Source organism: Excalfactoria chinensis, chromosome 8, assembly GCF_039878825.1.
Source record: "Excalfactoria chinensis isolate bCotChi1 chromosome 8, bCotChi1.hap2, whole genome shotgun sequence".
In the NCBI taxonomy this organism is placed as follows: domain Eukaryota; kingdom Metazoa; phylum Chordata; class Aves; order Galliformes; family Phasianidae; genus Excalfactoria; species Excalfactoria chinensis.
The window spans coordinates 14,708,910-14,732,848 of NC_092832.1; the positions used below are offsets into that span (position 1 = coordinate 14,708,910).

At 53.6% G+C, this 23,939-nt stretch overlaps 1 protein-coding gene across 5 annotated transcripts in view; it reads right to left on the bottom strand.

The window, feature by feature from the left end:
- The window catches only part of PDE4DIP (phosphodiesterase 4D interacting protein), a 29,596-nt gene extending 6,951 nt beyond the window's left edge, over window positions 1–22,645 (bottom strand). For 2 of the 5 annotated variants that reach the window (XM_072342733.1, XM_072342732.1), the window contains exons 1-23: window positions 22,493–22,645; window positions 20,029–20,269; window positions 19,577–19,687; window positions 18,896–18,972; window positions 18,535–18,658; window positions 18,310–18,464; window positions 18,136–18,223; window positions 13,350–13,469; window positions 11,466–11,585; window positions 11,128–11,220; window positions 10,800–11,015; window positions 10,106–10,264; window positions 9,670–9,783; window positions 9,306–9,443; window positions 8,851–9,030; window positions 8,392–8,586; window positions 7,424–7,570; window positions 6,327–6,405; window positions 5,719–5,801; window positions 5,425–5,541; window positions 4,746–4,883; window positions 4,297–4,409; window positions 3,459–3,586 (exon numbers count right to left, since the gene is read on the bottom strand). In XM_072342733.1, the coding sequence (XP_072198834.1) occupies window positions 3,459–3,586; window positions 4,297–4,409; window positions 4,746–4,883; window positions 5,425–5,541; window positions 5,719–5,801; window positions 6,327–6,405; window positions 7,424–7,570; window positions 8,392–8,586; window positions 8,851–9,030; window positions 9,306–9,443; window positions 9,670–9,783; window positions 10,106–10,264; window positions 10,800–11,015; window positions 11,128–11,220; window positions 11,466–11,585; window positions 13,350–13,469; window positions 18,136–18,223; window positions 18,310–18,464; window positions 18,535–18,658; window positions 18,896–18,972; window positions 19,577–19,687; window positions 20,029–20,269; window positions 22,493–22,512 (2,956 nt within the window). In that variant the 5' untranslated portion in view covers window positions 22,513–22,645. Of the gene's footprint in view, window positions 1–3,087; window positions 3,587–4,296; window positions 4,410–4,745; window positions 4,884–5,424; window positions 5,542–5,718; window positions 5,802–6,326; window positions 6,406–7,423; window positions 7,571–8,391; window positions 8,587–8,850; window positions 9,031–9,305; window positions 9,444–9,669; window positions 9,784–10,105; window positions 10,265–10,799; window positions 11,016–11,127; window positions 11,221–11,465; window positions 11,586–13,349; window positions 13,470–16,129; window positions 17,390–18,135; window positions 18,224–18,309; window positions 18,465–18,534; window positions 18,659–18,895; window positions 18,973–19,576; window positions 19,688–20,028; window positions 20,270–22,492 lie in introns of those variants that run through there. The other 3 variants (XM_072342731.1, XM_072342730.1, XM_072342734.1) reach the window with 2 other exon arrangements.
- Window positions 22,646–23,939: the final 1,294 nt, after the last annotated feature.

Consider the following 23,939-nt stretch of genomic DNA (forward strand, 5'->3'; position numbering starts at 1 on the left):
CCACCATCCCACCCCATCCCATCCCAGTGGGATCCTGCAGCACCTTGAGCTCACTGCATCAACACACGTGTCTCACATGCTCTGCAACAATATCCTCAGCTATGGCCACCAGCAGTAGCAAGTAGGAAATCTCACTAGCACTGCCCTGAACTACCCTGTGCAACTGCCCACCCAGGGGAGTGCACTGCCCACCCCAGCACCACTGCTATGTGTACCGCTGGGTTCTTTGTATGACATACGCTGGCCTTGCAAAGCTACAGCACATCTATAAGGTCATTGTGTTCCATACCCTGGTACGTAGGGGCAACAACACACCATAAATGTGCACAGGGGGCTGGGGACCATCCTGTCACACTGATTCAGGCAGTGGGTATACTTTTCTGTTTGTTCCCAGTGTCTTATTCCATAAGCTCACTTCCTCTCACTGTCCTCCCTCCCAGTTGCAGGGCCCAGCCTGCTTTGCTGGATGGGGATGGTTCAGGGCAGTACCATCCCTCCCCAGGGAGATAAGAGCCTGGACAGTTCACACAGGGATACAGAGTCAGGTTTTGCAGCCTCCATCAGGCCCTGAAGAGGCCACAGCCACTTAGCCTGCAGGCATACCCTGAAGCTCCCACACAAGGCTGAACATGGATAGGGAACACAAGAGGAGATGCTAAACCTCACAAGCATAGGAGAAACCAGCAGGAAAGCATACGGTTACTGAAGCAAGAACTGAGGACCAGCCAAGAACACACCACGTAGCAGGGAGGCACAGCACCGTGCGTACCCCAGCACCTAAACAGTGGTACCCTAACTAATCAGGATACCCACGCATGAAAAGCACTCTTAAGAAGGTTACTAAATAAACAGATAAGTAAATAAATAAATAAATGAGGAGCGATTCCCAGCCTGGGTAGACAGTGCCCCTTGTGGCAGAGTCCATTCAACAAGGAGAGGCACTGACAGCCACTCCACTCCCTCGAGGCAGGAAGCAGCAGCTGGAAGAGGCAGTAGCTCCCATAGGTGGCATCCAGCACAGCCATAGCACAGACCCTGTGACCCCTCAGGGACACAAAGCCAGCAGACGTCAAGCCCCCCAACTCAGTGCCTGCAGACTTGTGCTCAGCATGAGGACGCAGTTCCTGGGCTGCTGACTGTGCTGGAGCAAGAGGAGCACCTGCACAGGGCTTTACAGGCAGAGAAGCAAGGCAAAGTGGCTTACAGCCAGCACAGACGCTTTAGCAAATGGGAGTATCACCTCTGCCGGCACTTGGCACACTGCTCCTCCCTGCCACCCACAGCTCTCAGCTGAGAGCACAATTCTCAAATGAGGAAGAAAAAAAAAAGGGGGCGGGGGGGGGGGATTAGTAAGAAAAGAGGGGAGGCAGATGCTGAGCAAAGCAGAGAAGCCTGTACATGAGATGTTCACCACGTGTCTGACCACTCCACAGAACCAGGAGCACCCCAGGGTGCAAATTCAGGGCTCCTCAGCTCACCACGTACCACTTGTAAAAGGGACAAGCAATGCCCCCTGAGCACTGTGTGTTACAGACTCCTATGCTTGAAGGAAAAGTTACCAGCTGTAGGACTTGCCCACAGGTGCAGGATAACAGCATTGGCTGCAGTGGAAATCTTCACGTCCTTCAGAACAGGGGGTGAGAAACAAGCCTCCAGGGAGACTGAGAAAGGAAAGACCTCCACAAAAAGCTGTGACACAGCACAAAGCACTGCACAGTTCAAAAGGGTTTTCTTGGGCATGGGTTTCTCAAGCTGGTCCTTCTGCAGGGCAGAAGAGCGCAAAGACAGGTATACAAAGGATAAAGCAAAGCCTGTAAGGAACACAGTAGAAAAACTGGGATAACCCTTCTTAAGAGTGATCCCTTTGCATCACTTAACATCAATGACGGTAGCAGGGACAGATCTGCAGCAAAACACAAGCATAACAAGAGCTGGGAGCTGCCAGAGCACCAGCCAAGGCCAAGCAGCCCACACTGGGCTCTGGGCTCCAAGAGACAGGCAGACAGCAGAACCAGGATGGAGGAGGGGAAGGTGTAAAGGAAAGAGACATAAAGGCTCCTACAAAGTGAGAGGCAGAAGGAGAAAAAGATGATCCTACACAGACAACTGAGAGGAAGAGAATGAGATGAAGCAAGAAAAGCAAGGCTAACCAGGTACCAGAGCTGCCCAGCAGCACCAGCTGTGACCCTTCAGTCCACATGAGGACAGATGAACTCACCATGTAGCTAGGTGCAGCCCCCGGGGGGTGCTGACCTGCTGCATGTGAAGGGAGAGCTGTGCTGTCTCCTAGCTGTGGCTGAGCCAGGGAAGACCTCAGCAGTGGTGCAAGGCATGAGTTGCACAATGTATGAAGCAGTCACAAGGAGATTGTACAGCAGAGAGGTTACAGGTCCAGAAGGCACAGCCCAGCAAGATGGAGCTCTTCTGCTCCAGGTTCAGCTTTCTCAGCAAACAGGAACAGATGTCCAGTGGTACAAATTTTGCCCCTGGCACTTGGGGAAGTGATTCCGTATGAAGCAGCCAACCCAAACACTTGGGAAGTGCTGGACATTGGAAATGTTTCTGCTCTTACACCAGCCCCAGCACTCCCAAGGGGAGGTGAAAGATGTCCTAGAAATTGTACACAGTGGTGCCAAGTGCACTTGGTCCCTAGCAAAGCAGAGGAAGGCCCTATCCAGTGGGCATGTGGAGCCTGTGCGTGAGATGTGCATGTTATAGACAGGAGCAGACCCAGCCCAGGCTCTTACAGCAGGGAGAAAACTATCCTGCAAAGGCACTTTCAAGCCAGACCATGGCAACTTATAATCAGGGGAAGAACAAATTAATCAGTGAAATCAGTGCTAGAGTAGGATTCGGTTTGAACATGACTAATGATCAGTTCTACGCTCAAAGAGACTTGTGGAAGAAACCCTACACAAGTGCCATCAGGTCTTGCAGCCCTTCTCGAATTCTGGCTCTGGAACCCGTATCTCCACACACTCCTTTTGTGGCAGTAGCCATCAACCCAAGAGGGTGATGTCACTGGGTAGAAAAGCAGGGAGGGAATACAAAATTCACACTCATGCACTTGGGAGATGAGAGAGAACATTTGGCGTTTCCTTCAGTGAAAGGGAATCTTTATTTGGCCCATGGGGTAGGGAGAAGGGAAATGGAAGGAAACCAACTAAAATGGAATGATCTGAATGTGCAAATACATCAGTGGGCACCGGGGTGAGTCAGACAGGAACATACATGAGACAAAGGTGAATTGCACTGATCGCCATTTCCAAAGCAGCTCAAAAATAAAACAAAAAACCCTGCACCGGTTCTATCGTACCGTTACTAAGTACCAAAGCAACCCTCCCAGAGTCAGTGAGACAGGCTCGCTCAGTTAGTGAACCATTTCCGTGGCAGGCGGGCGAGCGCTAGTGCTCAGAAGGCATGCTGGGGTAGGACTCTCACACGCTCCTGTTCCCCACCTCCTATGGGGCCCTGTGTCTCCAGCCTGTTCAAACGTTCCAAGCTTCTTCCAAGAGCTTCTTCCAGCTGTCCCCGGAGCTCTTGGACCCCTTCCAGCTCCACCTGCAGAGTGCAGTCTCTCGCAGCGCTAAGCAGACATACCACACAAAAAGGAACACTGTTAGATAGGTGCAGCAAGTGCACGCCGAATTGGCACCTCCATCCACTTCCACTCACCGCAGGTGCAGGTTCTGCACACTCCCAAAGGTGGCTTGGACACCCCTTGCCTCACATCACAACATCCCCAGAGCCCAGCCATCTCCAAAAAAGGCTCCAGCTCATGGTAGGGGAGCCCTAGTCACAGCTGTTCTTCAATACTTACCAAAGCACTTCATGTACGTGCTCTCTTGCAGTCAGGTAGCTCAAATATCCCAGAGGCTGCAGCCCCATGAAGGGCAGGGGATTAGCACAGAGGACAAAGAATGCAGTGGTATGCCACTGTGGGACAGCCTCCTAGATAAGAGCCTAGACACATCTCTATCAACCCAGCAGTTGGTGAGGAATTTGGCAGGGTGAAAATGGCAGCCTCTGAAAGGTGGCCAAATGTGTGTGGGAAACTGAGCAGGGACTGAGTAAGCCAAGGAATGGGGATGGAAACCTCAGGGCTTGAACAAGATACAGCAATGGGAGGAGGTTATGTATCACTTAAAGCTGGCCACTGCAATTTCTTTAAGGAAAAAAGGTAGCCTAAGATCTGGACTCTTAAAACAATCATTGCTTCAGGAGTTGCCCCACTGGTTTCACACACAAATCCTGGCAAAAAGCAGGGCAGCATGGAGCCGAGGCAGCTTTGCTTACCTGTCTGGGTGCGCGTGAAACTTTACCAGGCTGCTGTAGAGCTGCCTCTCTGCCTGGAGAGCCTCATTTAGCCGATTCCTCTCAGCCACCAGCCCTTCCAGCATCAGTAACAACTGGTCAGAGAGAACAGAAAAGATGTAATACTTAGATAAATCAAAGGAGGCATCTGGCTGCTCAGGGATATGGTGGTTTTCCCTACCAGATGCACCAAAACCTCTCTTGCTTGTATTGAAGCAATCGAGTACTGCCAACCCTGGACACCATCCCCCCAAAGTCTATGCCCTTGAGACAAAAAAGGGAACCAAACCTTTGCATTCCCTCTATTATATGCAGCCAGCTTTAAAGAACATGCACATCTCAGCATACCCATCAGCTGAGAATAAAGCACTTGTAACTGAGCACCAGATAGAACACAAATACATTCAAGCTTTCCCTGCAGGACACACTACCTGCTGCCTTCTGTTTCCAGTAGCCTCTTGTCCTCTCGACTCTGCTACGGCCACTTTCTCACGAAGTACCAGCACTTCTTGTGTCAGCCTTTCCACTGCCGGAATTTCTTCAGGATCTACCAGCTGCATCTGCAGATCCTGAAAAGCAAGAGGCAGGAGGGATCTGTGGAGAAGGGATCAATAACGAGGACAGCTGGAACCTTGTGACCCTCCATGGAATGCAGTTACCAACATTTTTCCAGTGTTAGAGAAGACCCCGGTCTCCTAAGAAAGAAATGCCAATGCATCCAGTGTGTATTAACCATAAACAACTGCTTAAAGCAAGAATTAAGAAGGAACACAACATCTGTTTAAAGTGCTCAAGAAAGTTGCAAGCAAGGAGCAAAAAGTCTAATAATGACACTCCCAGGATTTGCGGCCCATAACTTCTGGCCCAAGTCAGAGAGCTGTAGGCAAACCAAAAGCAAAATTATACACAAACAACCATGTTACTCTGGAGAGGTTCCTTCCATTAGTAGACATACTTGGTCATGGCTATCATAACGAGCCTACAGCTTGGTTTCTGATGTCTTGCCATTCATTGGAAATGAGTGACCATGAAGGACAGGATGTGGGGAAAGAAGAGACACCTCTGCAGCCATCTCAGAAGAAGCTGACCCAGCAAAGCATGTTACCTCACCTTGATGAGATCCTCTTTGATCTGGATGGTTCTGGTCAGAGACTCTATATCAGAAGCCTGCACCTGCAGCTCTTCCTCCTGGGTGGTCACAACAGACTGGAGAGCAGCAAGCTCCCGCTAAGAACAAAAGAGGTGAGCGTGAAAAACTTCAGAAAGGTAAAGCCCCACTGCAAGCTGCTGCCCCATCTCTCACTGAGGCACACTCATGATGGGAGAGTCCAAAACCTCTATAAGGGGCAGCCCAAGGGTCTCCTGCAGGCAGGAATACCACCACAGGCTTCGGCACAAACTCACTCTGCTCTCCCTTTCTTTCTTTGCCATTAGCTCCAGTTCCTCTTTGGCATTAGCAAGATCCTTCTCCAGTTCTGCTGCTGATGCTGCAATTGCAAGGACAGTTGGATTACTGCAGTGTTACCATATGTCAGCTGCTCCCTCTGACTGCAAGATTAGACCAGTCCACAACGATTACACTCCCCACCACACCACCTCTTACTAAACACCTTTCTTCTCTACTTAATTCTTAAACAGCAGCCCAAGACAATAGAAATATCCCAGGTCTCCTGTCTTCACTCCATCAAAGATGACATGTCCTGACCTTAAGGTACAACCCAAACCAGCTGCGTTGTTTTAATCCTAATCTGAACCACTAAGTCAAAATCCCTTCACTGAACGCTACAAAACTGCTTGCAGTGAAGTAGCTCACCTTAAAATCAATCTCTTTCTTTTCCACACAATCCACCCCCAAGACATACGTGAACCATCATCCAAAGGAGAGGCACAGTTTTATTTCAAAACACTTGCTCCAAAATCTTCACTCTCTAATGGTTTCACGTAAGCATGCTTACCTCACAGCAAAAAAGTCCTGGACTTGTTTGAGGACCTTGAGAGAAGCTGTCACTCACCTTCTTCTGTCAGGCAGCTGTTATCCTCCTGTGGGGGTCCAGCAAGGGCTGCAGCTCCACAAGCTCTTTGCATTACTTCCTGAAAACACAAAAACCTCCAGGTTTGCACCTTTACAGGGAACCTCACAGCTACTCCAGTGCCCATTAGGACTGCAGCAAATCTGCTGGCTGCTTTATTGATGCCTCTAAAACGTGACAAAGCAATAACATGAACCAGTCAAACAGTAGGGACAAGAGAGTTGCACACAAGATGGAAGCTGCATGTTTGGGCAACAGGGCTCTAGCCTTATGTTATTTCTCACTAAGAGACTGCTGGCAGTAAGCTTCTTTATAGTCAGGATTAAGCAAGTTTTGCTCAACTGAAGCAACCACAACTTTCAACTGAGATTCTGCACAGACCTACATCTTCATCCAAAGATGTGACCCAGAGGAACTGTGCAGGTAGGAAAACACAAAGCTTGGCCCAAATATCACATATCGGGATGTCTCCAGAGCTCACTTTCATCCTGGGAATAGAAGTGAGCCACCTGCTTGCAGCTGCTTAAAAGCGCTCAACATGTCATCTCACACAGCTGCTCAAGCAGGAACACGGCTTATGTAGCCTTACAGTTGTGCTCAGCCTCAAAGGGTTTTTTAGCAAAGCTGCTTTAAAAATACCAACCCCAATTGTGGAAGAGACAGTAAACACCCAGCAGGCTCTGCCAAGAATTAGTGAGACCTAAAATTAGCTCCCTTGTCCCCTCCAGAATGTGACAATGTCAGGGAGGGGATTACAATACAGCAGCACAGCCCAGCCCAAGGAAGGACCGGGACAGTGCTGGAAGGTCAGAAGGTGGATTTTTTTCATACTCACTTGTGCTTATTGCCTGATCAAAACAAGAGTGACACTGAGTGACAAAAGCCAGTGGAATCAAGGTCAGAGCGTACAGGCAACATTTCTGCTCCTCAGTTTCCTCTGTCCCTCCTAAACCTCTTTCCTAATCCCACTTTCAGTACTACCATTCCCTGTGGCACTCCCCTATCTCAGTTCCTCCCGTGGCAATGAGCTCCCTCTGGAGCCCCAAGGCCACAGGCAAAACACAGTACATGACCCTTACTTGTACAGGCTGTTGTTTGTCCTGCTTCAGCAGACTGGTACCAGTTGCCTGGATCCCGACAGGCTCCTTCCTCAACACATGCTGGCGCAAGAGTTGTAACTCGCAGTTTCTTTCAGCCAAAGCATGCACCATCTTCTCAGTAGTGGCCTGATTGAACAAGAAAAAAATAGGGGAAGACTGGGCTTTCTTAGAGACTACAGGAAAACATCTTGATATTTTTTCTGTCACTTGATAATAAAGGCATTCTTCAAATAGTCTGGGAGCTACTGCTCCTGGTCACTCAGTGATTCCACTGCAGCCCTCTCACTTTGGCTTGTCAGACAGCTACAGCCTCACTACCTAGAGAAAAACAAGCCCCTCTGCTTCCCTCACCCCCCTTCAGAAGGGGGGGGAAAGCAGTAGAGAGACAAGAGAAGAGAGTTTGGCCTTTCAGCCTCCTCTTGATGTAAAGTATCTCAGTTAACGCTGAATTGCATGCAGTGTGCAAGAGCAGGCAGAGCAGGAATTGTGGCGTTACACACCCAGGATCCTGCAGCAGTTTGACTGAAGTGTAAGTTGCAATGCAATGAGCAGAACTTCCTCAGAGTTCTGACCTACACAAGAAACAGTCAAGTTTTTCTTTCTGGTCTGGTAATACAGACCTATACATGTAGCAAACCCCCACCCCCCACCCCATGGTCCCTCCAACTGCCTCAAGCCTGAGAACATGGACACCCAGGAGGACCCCCACCTCCTTCCTCATCACCAACACTGACAAGCCACTCAGTGACAGGGATCTGACAGCTGAACACTGCTACAAGTGCTCCTATCATCACGAGACCAACCTAAAAGCAGCTTGGTGGTTCTCCAGCACTTAGCAGCTCCAAAGAGACAATGCCAACAGTAGCCAGAGAGTGGCTTCAATATGCTTAACACAAGGCAGAATCATCCACCCCAGTGTCCCCACTGCAGCACTACACACAACTCACTTTGCTCCACTGCTCCTTGGTGCTCATGGCCTGCAGCAGCTCCCGGATTTCAGCATCATGCTCCATAGCTTGACGGTTCCTGTCACTGAGAAGCTCCTGCAGCATTTTTTCCTTGCGCTGAAGACGTAAGCACAGCTCCTCTGCCACCTCGCTCTGTCCTGGGCCCAGCTTGCACAGCAGAGTTGCTGTGAGCTCCTGAACAAAAGGAGAGGAACAGAGAAATTGAGAAACATTGCTACGAACAAACTGCAATCTGTTCAGGGAGAAACAGCTCTTCAGTCCAGATGGAGCTGAGTCAACAATGTTTAAGAAAGCACAGGTTATTCACATGTGCTGAAAGCAGCCAGTTTCCAAGGCACTAGAAACCGCTGAGCAGCAGGCAGCCAAGAGGCTCTGGCCTAGGACCACACTCTGCAGATGATCTGGCTAAATGCTTGGAAGTTCAAGTGAAGGCCTTACCTCCACTTCCTTGTTTCTGTCATGCAGGCAAGTCTGCAGCTGCTGGATGATCCCCTCCTGCTCCTTCTGCCTGCTGCAGGATTTGGCCTCAATCTCCTCCTTGAGCCAGCGGAGATTTTCACAGGTTGCTGACATCTGCTCAAGTTCCAGTGTTTTAGCTTTCAAGAGGCTCTCCAGGCTCTAAGGACAAACAACAGAAGGAGCTCAATCAGGGGCAGGGACTTTACTCTGCACAAAGACATACATCTCCATCCTTTCCAGGCACCACTTGCACATCCACATCCAGACCAGAAACACAAGAGCCCCAGGAACCTGCCCAGCACACAGGGACAGAGGAAGCCAACACCTCACAACTGCTCTCCCTGACAAAAGACAGTACAATCACATGAAGGCTTGCCTTGCTCCACATTGCAGCCAGGCTGGATTCCTACACACACCCAAGTACAAGGACTTACATGAATGGTGGCTTCATTGCTGGACAGGACGTTGCGCAGCCTCTCCAAGTCACCTCCACGCTCTTTTATTGAGAGACGGAGCTGTTGCAGCTCTTGTTCTTTCTCCTCTAGAGCACAGAACTTCTCATCTACTGCTCTCTAGAATGACAAGAGTGAAATACTCAACATGGGATAGAAAGACTCTGCATCTTACTGTTCTGCATGGAGCACCTTAGCTCTCCCTTCCAGAAGGCTTCTCTGGAAGAATGGGCCATGAGAAATATGGGAGTCAGTGTGGGAGCAGAGTGGGGCCGTACTGTTGATGGTAACCCAAAGATTAAGCCACATGAAAAACAGGGATGTGTTACTAACAGATTGTGCTCACCTCCAGCGCAGCATCCCTGTCACTGACTCGCTGCTGCAGTTTCTCCAGCATAGCATCCATGGCTGCAGAGCTCCTGCCCAAGCTTTGCTGGCATTGCAGAAGTTCCCTTGATTCCTAAAGAAGTAGCACACAACCCAGTACAGCTGTCAGTCCAGAAAACCCCTAGACAGCAGATTGAGCATTTGATCTACTCCCTACACTAATGGGAATTAGAACACCTGCACCTGATTGACTAGGGCCTGTCAGGGCTCACCGTGCTGTGAGCTATTTGGAAATATGTGCCAACATCCTCACCTGAGGAACACAGAAGCATCTCTTTCCCTCCCTTCTTTGAAGTGTATGTATGAAAGCTACAGACTAAATTCTGCATCTCCAGATACCAAAGGAGAAGGGGCCCTGGCTAGTTATGCTCAGTCCGAGTCTTTCTGCATCTCACCTGCAGAAGCTGTTCTTTGCGAGCCAGGTGCTGACTCAAACACTGAACTCTCTGTTCTTGGGCCTGCAGCTCACGGCACTTCTCCCACTCCACAGTCTGGATCTGCTGAGCCTTTTCCTGCAGCTCTGCCTGCAGCTGCTGTACCACAGCACGCAGCTCCTGTGAAGGAAAAGCATACACCTTGGCATTCAGCCCCAAACAGAGCTGTGAAGAGTAGCGGAATCTGAAGGAACCGAGAACGACAAGGACTGCCATGAGAGCAGTCAAAACTGCTCTTTAATACTTCAGATTTCACATCTCAAAATACACAGTTAGGTTGGAATTTATTTCCCTTCCCAGGAAATCCATTCATCTAAATGCTTTACTCTAGCCACAAGCAGAGCTTTACAGTCAGTAACAGCTAACCTCCCACAACAGCAGATGTTAACTTTGTAACACTGCAAAAAAAGAGACAGGACATTTGTAACAGCTAGAAGAGTACCTGCCATCAAACATTTTTAATCACATCCATAGGATTCCCCAGAGAGGAAGCCAAGGAGGCTAAAAATTCTCCATGCCATATTCAAGACAGAGTTAGTCAAGTGTGTCCACACTGGTGTAGGCAGAAGTAATGAATGAGAGCAAAGTATTGACTACACTACTGTTTCTGAGCTCTTACAACTAAGGAGACCTCCAGACTAGGTGTGTGCCATACCTGGTTGTGTTTCCAGGTTGCCTCTTTCTGCTGCTCTTCCTCATGTACCGTGCTCTCTAGGAGCTGGGCAGCCCTCTTGGCTTCAACCAGCTGATGCTCTTTCTGGCGCTGAGCTCTTTTCAGTTTCTGCACTTCCAGCTGTGTGCAGAAAAGTGTGTTCTGAAGATCAAGCAGTGCCACTTGCTGCTCCTGGGAGGAAGGTGTGCTCTCTGATATCTGACGAGAGAGAAAAACAGAGAAACTGAAGAATCACTTCGCAAGAGGGATTTAAAAACCAAAATCCCTGCAGCACTAAACCTGATGTATTTCAGGCTTTCCCAGGATGTACCTGCAACTGCCCCAGCTGGCTTCTGTGTAACATGTCCTGCAGCTTGGCCATCGTCTCATTCTGCCCTTCAATGACATGATACAGCTCTTCTGTCTGCAAGTCAAAGGATGGAAAGCATAATCATTGGCAAGGCAAGCATAAACCCTTCCATTCCAAGCCTCCAGCATGGATTATGATACATCGGTGCCACACAACATTAAGAGCTTCACTAATTTAATGAGAACTAATTTAATGAGATTCAGGATGCACAGAAATGGCTTAAGCATTTATTTTCAGTCACTGCCTACGCAGCTAGCATGCTTCCAGTGAGCACCAACCCACCCCGCCTATACTGTTACCTCACTCTCCTTGCTCTTCAGGGCCTCATTCAGACTCTGAATTGTATGATCTTGTCTCTGCGATGTTTCTCGTGCAGATTTTAATTCAAAATTCAGTTCATTCAGCTTTTCCTGTAATAACTGAATGCAAAAAGATGTTGGTCTAATGCTATATATAAAACACCATTAACTCAAGTCCATACAGCTCAGCTATTCACCAGATCGAGACAAACAAGCCACTTTCCAAAGCCTGTAAGCACTGTTTATGCTGGGTGGAGAACAGCAAGTAAACAAATCCTTTCCTCAACAAGACTTTTCCAGTGCTTTTAGTCCCTCCAATGCAACCAGCACGTGCAGGGTGGAGGTTCCATGTTTGGGTTCACACATCATGCTGCCTCCCACGTACCGTGGGACTCACTCAGACCGCCCAGGACCCTACCCAATTCCTAGCATGCATGTTCCCTTAGGAGGGAAGAGCTACTTCAGCTCAAACACTTACAGCAGGTCTGAACAACAACAGGAAAAACAACAACAACCCACCACACACAGAGAATCTACACATCCTAAAAACAGTTTATTCTGCTTCTGATGCCCCCCAGAACTCCACAGCTGCACCTTTACCATCCTTCAGCCTCACTTGCTGCCTCATTCCATCACCCAGGTACTGATGCAGCAGCTGCTGGTCTGCTGGCAGAGGTGACTGCACATTTGAGCTGCCCACTGGATTATTTAGCCTCAAGTTCTGGCTTCAGAACAAAGGAATCTAAGGAGTGCCGGCATGCCAACAGCATGGCTACAGAGGGGAGCTTCTCACTAGCTCCAGTCCTTGATTTACAACCTGAGACACTTCTGCCTTAGACTTTTTTTAACCTAAAGAGAGTAACATTATCTCTAATAGTTTTAGGACAGTTCTCTGCTTTCACCAAGACATATAAGAGCAGTGCTAACTGTTAAACAACTACTTATTAGCATTTCTAAACATGCTGCCTGTTGCCATTCTTAGTCGATATGCATCTGCTTTGGAACTGAACCAAGCCTCAGTTTCACCAGAAGCTGGTGCAGCCACATGATCTCTTGTTATTCATTAGTTTACACACCTGTCATGTTATCTCTTCTCAAAGAGACACTCCCCCTACGCTGTTTGAACACTTCACCTGCATTTACTGAGCCTTGTGCCTGTTCTATTTCTCCGTCAACCTCTGTGGACTCAGCATATCCAAGAGCTTACAGATGACCTCAGATTACAAATAAAGATTGTGTTCCAATGGTTTTATTGTTGCTTTTGCTTGTTTTCTCCCATTTAATCCCTCTGTTTTCCCAGTGGATATAATTTACCTTAGAGTTCAAGAGCATCAAGAACATCAACCCTTTGCAACACGTTAAATTTGACCTGCTTTAAGACAGTTCAGCTTTCCTAGTAAATCAACTTATAGCCTCAAAAGCTAAGTGAAGATGGGACAGTCCTCTGCAATGATTTCCCATAAAGCTTGCAAAAACAACAACAAAGAAGGCAGCAGCTGTCTAGAAAGGCAGGTGTCCTTCTTTCATGCACCAGGCTCAACTTGTGCAAATCCAAGAGTCAGGGAAATAGCCCTGTTGTATCTCTGCTTCACCAGCTCTCACAAGGCTCACCAGGCAAGCAAAAAGTACCTTCAAAATCATGATTTGCAAAAATAAAATATGAGAAATTTACACAGCAGAGCTGGGAGGGGGAAAAAAAATAAATAAAGCAAATGCTTTGAATTCAAGCTACAGACAGCAGCATTCAGATCCCCAGGCCAGCTCACACACTCTTGGCTGGAGGGAAGTTGCAGGTGTCTGCCTCTGGAGAGGCCCAGGGGCAGTCTTCAATACTAACTATAACAGACTCTTTAGGCACTGAATTTGCTGTTTGCAAATGAATACCTGGTTGGTAGCTTCAACTTGCTGGATTTTGCCCTGTGGTTCCGTAGCACACATGTTGGCTGTGCGGTCCCTCGATGCAGAATCACCTGTCGCTGCCTTTTGATGTTCATCTTGCAGATTCTGGGGGGAAAAAGAAGGAAAAAAAAAAAAAGAGAGAGAGAGAAAGAAACAGTTGAAACCTTGCACTGGCTTCTCTTCCATTTGGCAGCCCTCACAGACCTTGCAGTGTGGGCTCAAACATGCCCCTCGGGGCTTTTGTGTCTCCAAAAAACCACGATGCTCACATCTGCCTTCCCCTGGGTGGTGGCTGGCACCTAACTGCCCTCTGCCTGACTTGGCAGAGGTTCCCCACTGCCCAAGGCTCTGCTGAAGCTGCCTGTCACTCCTCACTCCCTTACTGTGAATCCAGCAGCTTGTCTGTCTCTAACTGCAGGCTGATGACAGATCTGCTCCCCACACCCAAGCAACAACCCTGAAACCTGCTGCATGCCCTGCTAGCAGCTTCAGATGAACAAAGCCAGCACTGAGCTGAACTCCTTCCTATGTTCTGCCAGACTTTGCCCTCAACCTTCCATCCTCCCCCTCGATTACCCTCCTGCCAGGAGCAGGCAGTCACCCCCTGCTCTGAACTCCTCCATTTGTGCCTCATGGAGCCCTTCCTCACACCTCCCCATGCTCCAGTGCTGCAATTCCCTTCAGCCCCACAAGCCACAGCAAATTCAGTGCCCCAGCTGAGATTTCACCCATGAGACATACCCACACACTGAGGATGGGAACGGCATACTTTCTCCTCTACTTCCCCTTCCCCACAATTTCCTCCTCCCTCACTGCAGCTGCCTCTTGTCAGATGCAGTGTTGGGTTGGTTTTGATCCCTAAATCGATATTTTAATTGCAAACCATTCCTCAGTGCCCTCTCTTCAGCACAGCTCCAGCAACGTCAGCACACACTAACTGAAACAAAGCACTTGTATAGAAAACAAGAGCAATAATCCCTGCACTGTCTAAGCCACACATCTGCACCAAACAGCGGATAAAAGACTGGCTGTGAGGGCACAATGCTTCCCTGGCTGCCGACACAGCACCATAGATAGGCAGCATGATGAAGTGTGGCTCGTGAGTGTGCCTGATGAAGGCTTGGCTCAATGGCATCTCCTTGGAGCTGCGGTGGTGAAGGAGAAGCATTGTTGGTTTAAAGAAAAATGCCCAAGAGAATGGTTATCTAAGGGATTACGTGCCCAGGCCACCAGATTGCAGCAATAAATGTAAAGTAGGACTGTATTTTCGCAAAGCAATAAGGGAAGTGTGATACTATAAAAAAATAAAAATCAAAAAATAGAAGTGCTGTTCCCTTATGCCACACCCTGTACTCAAGCCAGGTGCTGCTTGAATGAGGTCATAGCACTAAATGGGTAGGAAAACAACTAGCAGGGAGAATTCCTTGCAGGGACATCAGGGGGCAGGGGCTGGAGCCCCACAGAAGCTCCCCAAACCCTTTGCAAGAGGAGGATGAAAAACCCCACACGCATATAAGCCACATCACGCTGAGTGTGCTACATTCTGCTCAGACAGAGCCTGTTTTTATTCTGTAAATATACCCTTAGCTGTGAAAATGAGCAGTCAGCAACACAGCACGTAGGAGCAGTGCCTACACCCTGCTTCACATCTTCATTCACCACTGGCTGCAAGGGCAACGCTTTTGTGAGGCGGATTAGTTTTGAGTGTCCTACATCCCTCCCCAGCAATTCCTTGAGCAGAGCTTTATGGGAAAAGCACAAAGCTCAGGAAAACGCCTGAGCAGATGGGGCAGTAAGCAGCACCCACAGAATAAGAAGCATAATTGAGCACAGCATCGGTTGCCATAGTAATAAACAAGCTTCTTCCTAATCCCTGAGGCTACCGAGAGAATTAGGCAGCACTAAGGCTGCTAATGTGAATGCAATTAGCCTGACATGGATATTCCTGAATTGAAGCTGAGTGGGGCCTTCTATTCATTACAGAAAGTGGTGAAGGAGTTACAAGTTCAGCTTTTTGACTGCACCCTAATGACGATTTCATAAAAGCCAGAACAGAGCCAATCCAGAGCAGCATGAGGACCACCACCTACACAGCTAACAGGAGCATTCACTGCCTTTTTGCAACGCCTGCCATTAACAGATGAATCTCTCTAAAGGATCAGAAAATAAACCAATTATCTGGAATACCAACCCTGAAGTCATTCCCTGGCACAAATCCACCTGCAAGGAAAACACCTTTTCCTCGGGGCACGTGCCACAGCTCCCTGCACAGAGCAGCACGCTCAGCCAGTCTGAGACCTGATCTGCAGAGCAGGGCGATGGTGGCAGCGTGACAGGCAGCCTCCTGACATCCACCATTACCAGCACACAAAGAAAACACGTTTACTGGAAAACACATGCCCAGAAGCTTAAAACTTTCCCTTCGGTTGTGGGTAAAAGTCAAACCAGCTTCTTAAAGAGAAAGCTGAAGTAAAACTGCCATTTTCTCAGCAGAAAATGTGAAAGCTTGCAAGGAGCTTAGAGCTTGCTAGCACGCTGCACTCAGGGAGAGGAGCTTCATTTCCCAGAACACAAAGAGAAAACAGATGACAGGAGAACGACAGGGGAGAGAGCACACCTAAAAAGGACTGAGCTGCCTATTCTTAGCCCTTGGCTCAGCTACACGTGGCTATCTGCGTTATCTCAACACAGAAGAATGCCTAATTGTCCCAAGGGCCGGGCAGCAGAGACGCCGCTCAATCGAACGGCTGCACAATGACCTCTACCTGTACCCGCAGTGGCATATAATCCTCACAGAGGTCGTCCCACAGCTCTTGTAGTTCAGGAATCTCCAAGGGAAGACCCAAGGGAGCTCTGGAAAAGGATTTTCTGTCTGCATTCAGGAAACCAGAACCAGCATACGCTAAGCCAGCAGAAGCACTTCCATCTGCCAAGTCACGGCTGAGCTTGGGGGGAGGCAAACTGGACTTCACAGGAATAGGCAGCCTGCTGCCTCGTGGGCTCTGGATGGGTTTGTAGTCTAACCCCTTGATCAAGCTGAGGGCCAGCTCCAGCCTGTTCCCACTCAGTGATGAGCTGGGGGTCATGCGGTCCTCTGCAAAATCATCGCATTTCCCGTTCCCCTTCACTCCCTTATCCACATCTTCATCCTTCTGCTGCGGAGCGCTGGCCTCCACTGTTGTGTCCAGGGACTCAACAGAGGATGCAGGCGTGCCCTCCTCCATGCTCTCCCCATCCACAGGCCCTCTGGCGCCAGCAGACTCCGCTGGGTCACATACAGATGACTCCTCATTGCCCATGCTCACTGACCATCGGCTGGACAGCCCGCAGGAGATGCTCCTGGCCACCTTTCGTGGCACTTTGCAAATCGCTTCATAATCAGCATCAGCCACACGCAGTGCGGCACAGCCCCGGCATCGCCGTGGACGGCTGGCGGCTCCCTCTGAAGCATGGCAGCTGTGAGGCTCCAGGATGTGCTCATCTTGATCCGTCCAGTATTCGTACCCGGAATAAGCAAAGTCCTCCTGAAGGAGGGCAGCGTACCGCGCGTCGGGCAGGTTAGAAAGGTCCACAGTCCCATCCCCGGCTCTCTCATCCGCGCCGGGCTCTTCGTTGTTCCTGCGGTACATGCTCGCAATGCAGAACTTGAGGCGGTCTTTCTCCAGCAGCAGCTTCTGCAGGCGCTCGATGGAGAGGGCCTCGATGCGCGCGATGACTGTGTCGAACCTGTAGATGCGGTCCAGCATGAAGGCACACTTGCTGCACGCGAACTCGCCTCTGCCATCGCGGCACAGCTCCCTGCCCAGGACGTGGGACAGCAGCACCTGGAGGTTGAGCTTGGCCGCCGTGTGGAAGATCCATCGCCGCTGGTTGCCGCACAGCTCTCGAGCGCAGATCCGGCAGGTTTCCTTCATCCTCCCTCCTGACAGCTCCTCACCCTCCCGCTGGGGCTTCTCGAGGAGCTCCCCAAGGCCTGTACCACTCTCAGCGCATCCCCCCGGGCACCACCCCCCCCCAACCCCACAGCACAGCCCCCTTCAGAGGGTCACACACTGGGGCTCCCGGGGACTCCCGACGCTACAGAACCCCGCCGCCCCTCACAGCCTCCTCCACGCCTCGGCCCCACCGCAGCGGGGCGGCTCCTCTCCTCACAGCCCCCAGCCCTGAGGCCGCCCCTCTCCTCACAGCCCCCGTTCTCCTCACAGCCCCCACCCTGGGGGTACCCGCTCTCTCCTCGCGGCCCTCCGACCCCGGGGCCGCCCCTCACCCCGGGCTGCCCCCCCTGCCCCCGGCTCCTCCGCTCCGCCTCCCCCCGAGGATGCTGCTGCCACGGCGGCGCTCGGCTTCTGGCTCAGATTTCAAGATGGCGGCGGGCGACAGCTCAGCGCGTACGCGGTAGCCGCGGCGCCCACCGGGATTTGTAGTCCTTCCGCCCCGAGGGCGCGCATGCGCAGCGCTCTCTTTGGACGCGCTGTTGGGGGCGCGGCGCAGCGCGGTGCTGCTCTCGGCACACGGGCGGCAGTGCAGCGCACGGGCGGCAGTGCAGCACACGGGCGGCAGTGCAGCACACGGGCGGCAGTGCAGCACACGGGCGGCAGTGCAGCACACGGGCGGCAGTGCAGGACGGGGCCCCGCGGCCTGTCCCGGTCCCACAGAGGACCACGTGCGGGTGGCTCACGCGCTGTCACCTGGGCCACTATAGGGCAGATGGGCCACTCTATAGGCAGCCGATGGCGGCTGTGGGGGCCGCGGCCCCCAGCGCTGCACCCACCTGCCCCGCCGCAGCCTCGTCCCGCTGCTGCAGGTCACCCCTCTCAGCTGGCAGCATCTCCTCCACGTGGCCCGGCTCCTCCATCCTCCTGCGTGCACAGAACGGCGATGGTTGATGCTCAGCCCTGGGGTGGCAGCGCCGAGCCTCCCGGGACAGCGCCCAGCACACACCCACCTCTGTGCCGCGGCGTCGCAGCCATCTCCACTCCCGCCGTCCCCCCTCGTCCTCGCCGCCTCTTTCAGCTTGTTCACCAGCTCCTGGCACCGCTGTGCCTCCGCCTTGGCCAGCGCGGTGGCCTGCTCTGCCTCGCTGCGGGCCAGCCTGGCCTCCTGCACAGCACGCATCATTGAGTCCCGGGTAGCCCCACTTCCCCCGACCCCACCGCAGCCAGCTGCTCACCTCCTGCAGGAGCTGGATCTTGTTCTCCAGCAGCTCATAGACATGCTCTGACTCCCGCTGCTGCTCCTCATAGTGCTGCCGGAGAGCGGCCTGGCTGCGGCTTGTCTGGTTCTCTGCGGCCACCCTGCCAGGCACGGCATGGCACAGTGTGACACAGCATCATGGCATGGCACAGTGTGACACAGCATGGCACAGTGTCACGTGGCATGGCACTGCACCACAGCATGCACAGCAGGACCCAGCCGCCCAGGGCGCTCACCCTCCCCCAGCAGACAGGTGCTGCCCTTTATTTTTGGCCAGTGTCAGGTCTGTAAGCAGAACCCCACCAGGCACCCCCCCCCGTGCCCATTCCGGTGCTCACCAGGTTTTGTCCAGTGCCTGCTGCTTCTCCTGCAGCTCCCGCTTCAGGCTCTCCACCTCCACCTTCAGCTCAATGTTCTGCAGGGCAAGAGGGACAGAGCTGGCACTATTCACACACATCTGAAAGCCCTATAACACACCCAGCCCCCACACCACTCCCTGTGCCCACTGAAGGCAGTGGGGGGGAGGGGGGGGGGCATGCCCTTTGCCCCACAGCAGGGTGCTGGGTGCTTTTTGTCTCCATACCAAGCTGGGAACACCCATTATTAGCAGGGGTCCACCCACCCAGGACAGCTGTTGCAGCAGCCAGGTTGTTTAATCATGCTGGCTCCATGCTGCTGATATAGCCCCATTTTGGGGTGTCCCTCATTTCAGGGCACAGACATGGGTTGTCCCCCCATGTAACGGTGCACAGACATGGGGTGAAACCCGCATGATGAGGCACAGGAGTGGGGTGTCCATCATGTAAGAGGGCACAGGGGTCTCCACCACCAGCAGGGCAGATTCTGTCCTTGCCATCCCATTTCCCTGCTCTGGTCAAAGGCAGCAAAAGGCAAGCTCCACTGCTTGCTGGGATCTCTGACCCATACTGACAGCTGCGTGACCCATCCCCATCAAAGGGACAGCACTGGAGGGATATCCCATCCAGCAGCACCTGCCCCATCCCCACAGGCACGCTCACCCGCCGGTAGACATCGTCCAGGCTGCCCTCTCCTTTCTGCTGTACACGCTCCTCCAGAAAGTAAATGCGGAGTTTGAGGCTGAAGTTCTCCTTCTTGAGGTCGTTGAGGTGCTGGGACAGCGTGCGGTACCCGTTAGCCATGGCTGGTGCTCCATGGGGGGGGCATCCCGGCACCCCTCACATGGCGGCACCGAGCCCACGGCTCCCTGCCCGCCCGCAGCTCTGGGACAGGTACCCTCGCCAAGGCCCCTTTCCTATTTTTTCCCCTCCCGGTGCTATTTGTGGGGACAGACAAGTGGTGAAACCCGAGCCCCGGGTGGCCCCCCGGACGTCAGTCAGGAGGGCGGTGAGGGGGAGCGCGGTGCCCCACGGGGACGGTACCAGCAGTCCCATCCCCTCCTGGGGCCAACAGACGCGTCCCGCGAGCACCCCCCGGCCCCAGCAGCGGTCACCTTCTCGAAGTCCCGCAGGGTCTGCGTCTGGGTGAGGGGACCCTCCTCTGGGTCCCTCAGGGGACACGTTTGCACCATGGGGCTGGGATGGGGCTGAGCAGGTGGGGGGTGCAGAGTCCCCCCTGGTTCAGGGTCTTCATCGCAGTCACCCCACAGCCCTTCCATTGGGGTGTCCCCGTGGGACGTGGTGTCCCTTCCTGCCGTGGGGCTGACTGTGGGGATGTCACCGTGGCTGGGGTCCCTGCGGAGAGGAGCGCACCCCCATGTTACACAGGGGTCCTTAAGGGGGCAATTTCATCCATTTGCTGCGCGGCACAACAGCTTTGGAGAGGTGGAGATCTGATCAAACCTAATGTCACATCAAAGCATGGGTGTGCACGGGGGCAACATGCATGCCCACCGGTGGGACACGTCCACTGACAGCGCCCAGGGGTTCGTGCAGATGGCAGTGCTCACTTGGGAGCACTTTAGCCCCATTAGCAGCCCTGATCCCCCCCAGCAGGCAGCAAGGCCACCTGAGCCCCCCAATAACCCCCCTCTGTGTACTCCATGGGGGTTGGGGAGGAGGGCCGGGGGGGCCGTGCTGGGTGCTTAGGGACAGCTGCTCCCCCGCTGCTCACAGCCCCCCCCCCCAGCAGCCCCAGGCACAGCGTGCCCCCGCTGCCTGCCTGACTGCAGCTCACCCGCTGGTAACAGCAGCCGCCGTCAGGTTTATTTTCAGCAGGGAAGCGTGAGTCATTTCAGGATTGGGAGAAAAAGAAAACAGATTTTTTTCTTTCTTTTTTTTTTTTTTTTTTTTTTTTTCTTTTTTCCTTAAAACAAAATAATCTGGATGGGTTTGGTTTTTTTTTTTGTTGTTGTTTTTGTTGTTTGTTTCTGAGCCCAAAGGTTTTTGGTGGACCTCCCCAGAAGGCTGTGGGACCCCATGGGCTCAGTGCTCTGCCCTTAGCCTGGCAACAGCCACGTGGTGCCACAGCCCTTGTAGGAGGGGACAGTCAAGTGCACTGAACTGAGGGGGTAAGGCACGGTGCCCAAAGCCCACCATACCCAAAGGCATGGTGGCCAGAGCCACAATATCTGAGGAAGCATGATACCAGAAGCATGACACCTGAGGAGACCCAGGGCCCAAAAGCAATATGTTGTCCACAGAGGCATGATATTTGGAGACACAATAGCAGAGAAGGCAAGAATTTGGAGGTGAAACACTCCAGGAGACACAGTGGCCAGAGTCAAGGCACACCAAGACACACCATACCCAAGGCAGCACAGGGTCCAGAGCCTCAATATCCAAAGACACAATACCCAGAAAAGCAAAATACCGAAGGCCAAAGAGACACAGTACCCAGAAACACAGCAAACAAAGATGCCGCATACCCAAAAGCCTGGTGTCCAATGGACATGCACTGTGCCCAAACAGACACCATACCCAGCGAGGTGCAGAACCCAGCAGCATGGCACATGTGGGTGACAACAAGACACGAGTGTGCCCCATGGCTCTGCAGACCCGCTGGCACGAGGGGTGCCACACGGCCCTGACTCACATCACCCACTGACTCACAGCACTGAGCAACAGCTTGGGGCCACCACAGACATCCTGACACCGAGACCGGCCCTGCAGTGTCACCAGGGTGAGGGTGGAGGGTAGAGGCCGTGACCCCATGGGGAGCATCCCCCAGGTGCCCACCAATGCAACGAACCGGGGACTCACCTCCTGCTGCTGGGTCAGCTCCCACGGGCGGGCAGATGGAAAATGGGTGGACGGCCGCCCACAGCCCAACGTGCGCACCCGGCAAGGCCAGGTGGGGCCGGGATGCGGAGCGTGGCACAGCTCTGCCCGCTGCCTCGTGGCAGGGATGTCTCAGCGAGGCCACCGTGGGAGGTGGGGCCGGTGCTGCGTGTGCCTGTGGCTGAGCGCAGCCATCCGCCTGCGGTCACGGCCCAGCACAAGGCGCCCATTGAGCGTGGTGGGACGGGGGGAGCGGGGTCGGCGGTACCCAGACTGCTGGGCGGGACGGCTCCTGGTGCGGAGCAGACACGGACTGAGGCTGCATTTGGGGACGGGCACGAGATGGAAGAGCAGGGAGGATGCAAGAGCCGGGGGAGATGGGGCCAGCTCCACTCTCGCACCAGCTCCCTAGCCTCGGTCTTCCTGCAGGCCCACCAGCAACCCCCGCCCTGCGTGCCGGGGTCAGCCCCAGCTCGGCCCCGCAGCGCCGGACGGCCACGTCCCATCGCGTGGCAGAGCACCCGCTGTTCCCCACGGCTTGCCCTGGCACCGTGCGTCCCCAAGGCAGCCTGCTCAGCCCCGCCGTGGTGGACTTCTGACAGCGCAGTGCCGGCAGCACGCAGCCCCGGGGCAACAAACAGCATCTCGGCCCCGAGATCCTCCACTCGCGGCCCCGCGCGTGTCCCGGACCCGCATCACCCACGCACCCCCCCGCGTGCCTCCCGCACCGCCGCTCACCTCCTCCGCGGGACCCGCATCCTCCCGTCCGTCTTCGGGTTGCACCGCGCCGGGCCCCACCGCACCGGGGGCACCGGGGGGCTCCGCAGGCAATGCCGGGCCGCCCCAGCGTATGCCGGGGAGGCGGCTCTGCGGCACCGGGCGGCTCCGCCCGCCGCTGCATCCCTCCTCCTCCGCCTCCTCTTCCTCGTCCCTGCCTCCATCCTTCCCTCCCGCTCCATCCCTCCCTCCCTCCTTCAACGGCCTCCGTCTCCAGGTGCCCCCGCCAGCAGCAACCCGCCCTCCCGCCCTCAAAGCACCTTTGCCCCTTCTCTACTACTCCTATCCCGACCCAAGGACCCCCAGAGGCGCCCCTAATTCCCTTCCTTGTACCACCCCCACCCTCTCCCCACCGTCCCAGTGTCCTCCCTATGCGGGAAACCCCCATTGCTCTCCTCTATCCCACACCCAGGGCAACTGCCTCCTCTGTGCCTCCATGCAGAGCCCACCTGGGACTGCAGCAGTGGGATTTGGCGGTGGGGGTACCAACACCCTGTAGCCCCCAGACCCCATCCAGATCATAGTCCAGTTGCCACCTATGTCACCAAGTGCCACATTAGAGGTGCCCACCACTCTGAGGGGCTGTTCATAGGACATGGGGACTGTGTTCGGGTCTCTCCATATGACCATGGGTGCACACCAGTCTGCACCTTCATCCAGGTCCCCACATCCCTGCAAGGGCTGCTGGGTGTAACTCCTGCTCTGCTCCCCAGGAGAGGGCACCAACTGCTTGGGAATGCTGCACACAATGCACTGCGAAGGTGCCTTGGTCACACATGGCCTCGAGTGACCGCATGGGACAGGGTCTGCGGGGGCTGGGCACGGCAAAGGGCCCCCACCTGCTGCACGGGGCGTCCCCTGCTTGTCCCCACACACGCAGGGGGGACACATGGTTTGGGAGCCACCAGAAAGTGACACCCGGCTGGTGCTGTCCCAGGCTTGGCAAGAGCCTTGAGCTCAGCCTTAATGGTTAATAGGGGCCAGGGCCAGGCATGGAGCTGTGCCAAGGCCCGTGTCCACACATCTTGCCCTGAATACCCCCAACATATACCGTGTGTGGGGAAACCGTGCCCTGCAATGGGTCTGCAGCCCCTCCACGAGGCTGTATGGGGCCCTGCTGCAGAATGTCTCCAACCCCAGCCTTGACCCCACCTCTCTCCCCATGCCAGCTGCCCCGGACTTTCCTCCCTTTGGCGTCACGGTTGTTCCCTGGCTGCAGCTGCGGTGGGGTGCACAGGGTGCCGGGGTGCACACAGCCTGCAGTGAGTGTGCCCTGTGCTGGCCGCATCGGGAGGTGTTGTCTCCACGACAAAGGGGACACTCTCTGTTCCTCTCCTGTGCCACGTTGCCATGTTGTCCCCTCCAGGGCCAGCGCTTTCCCCATGCGGTCACCTCTGCAGCCACCTGG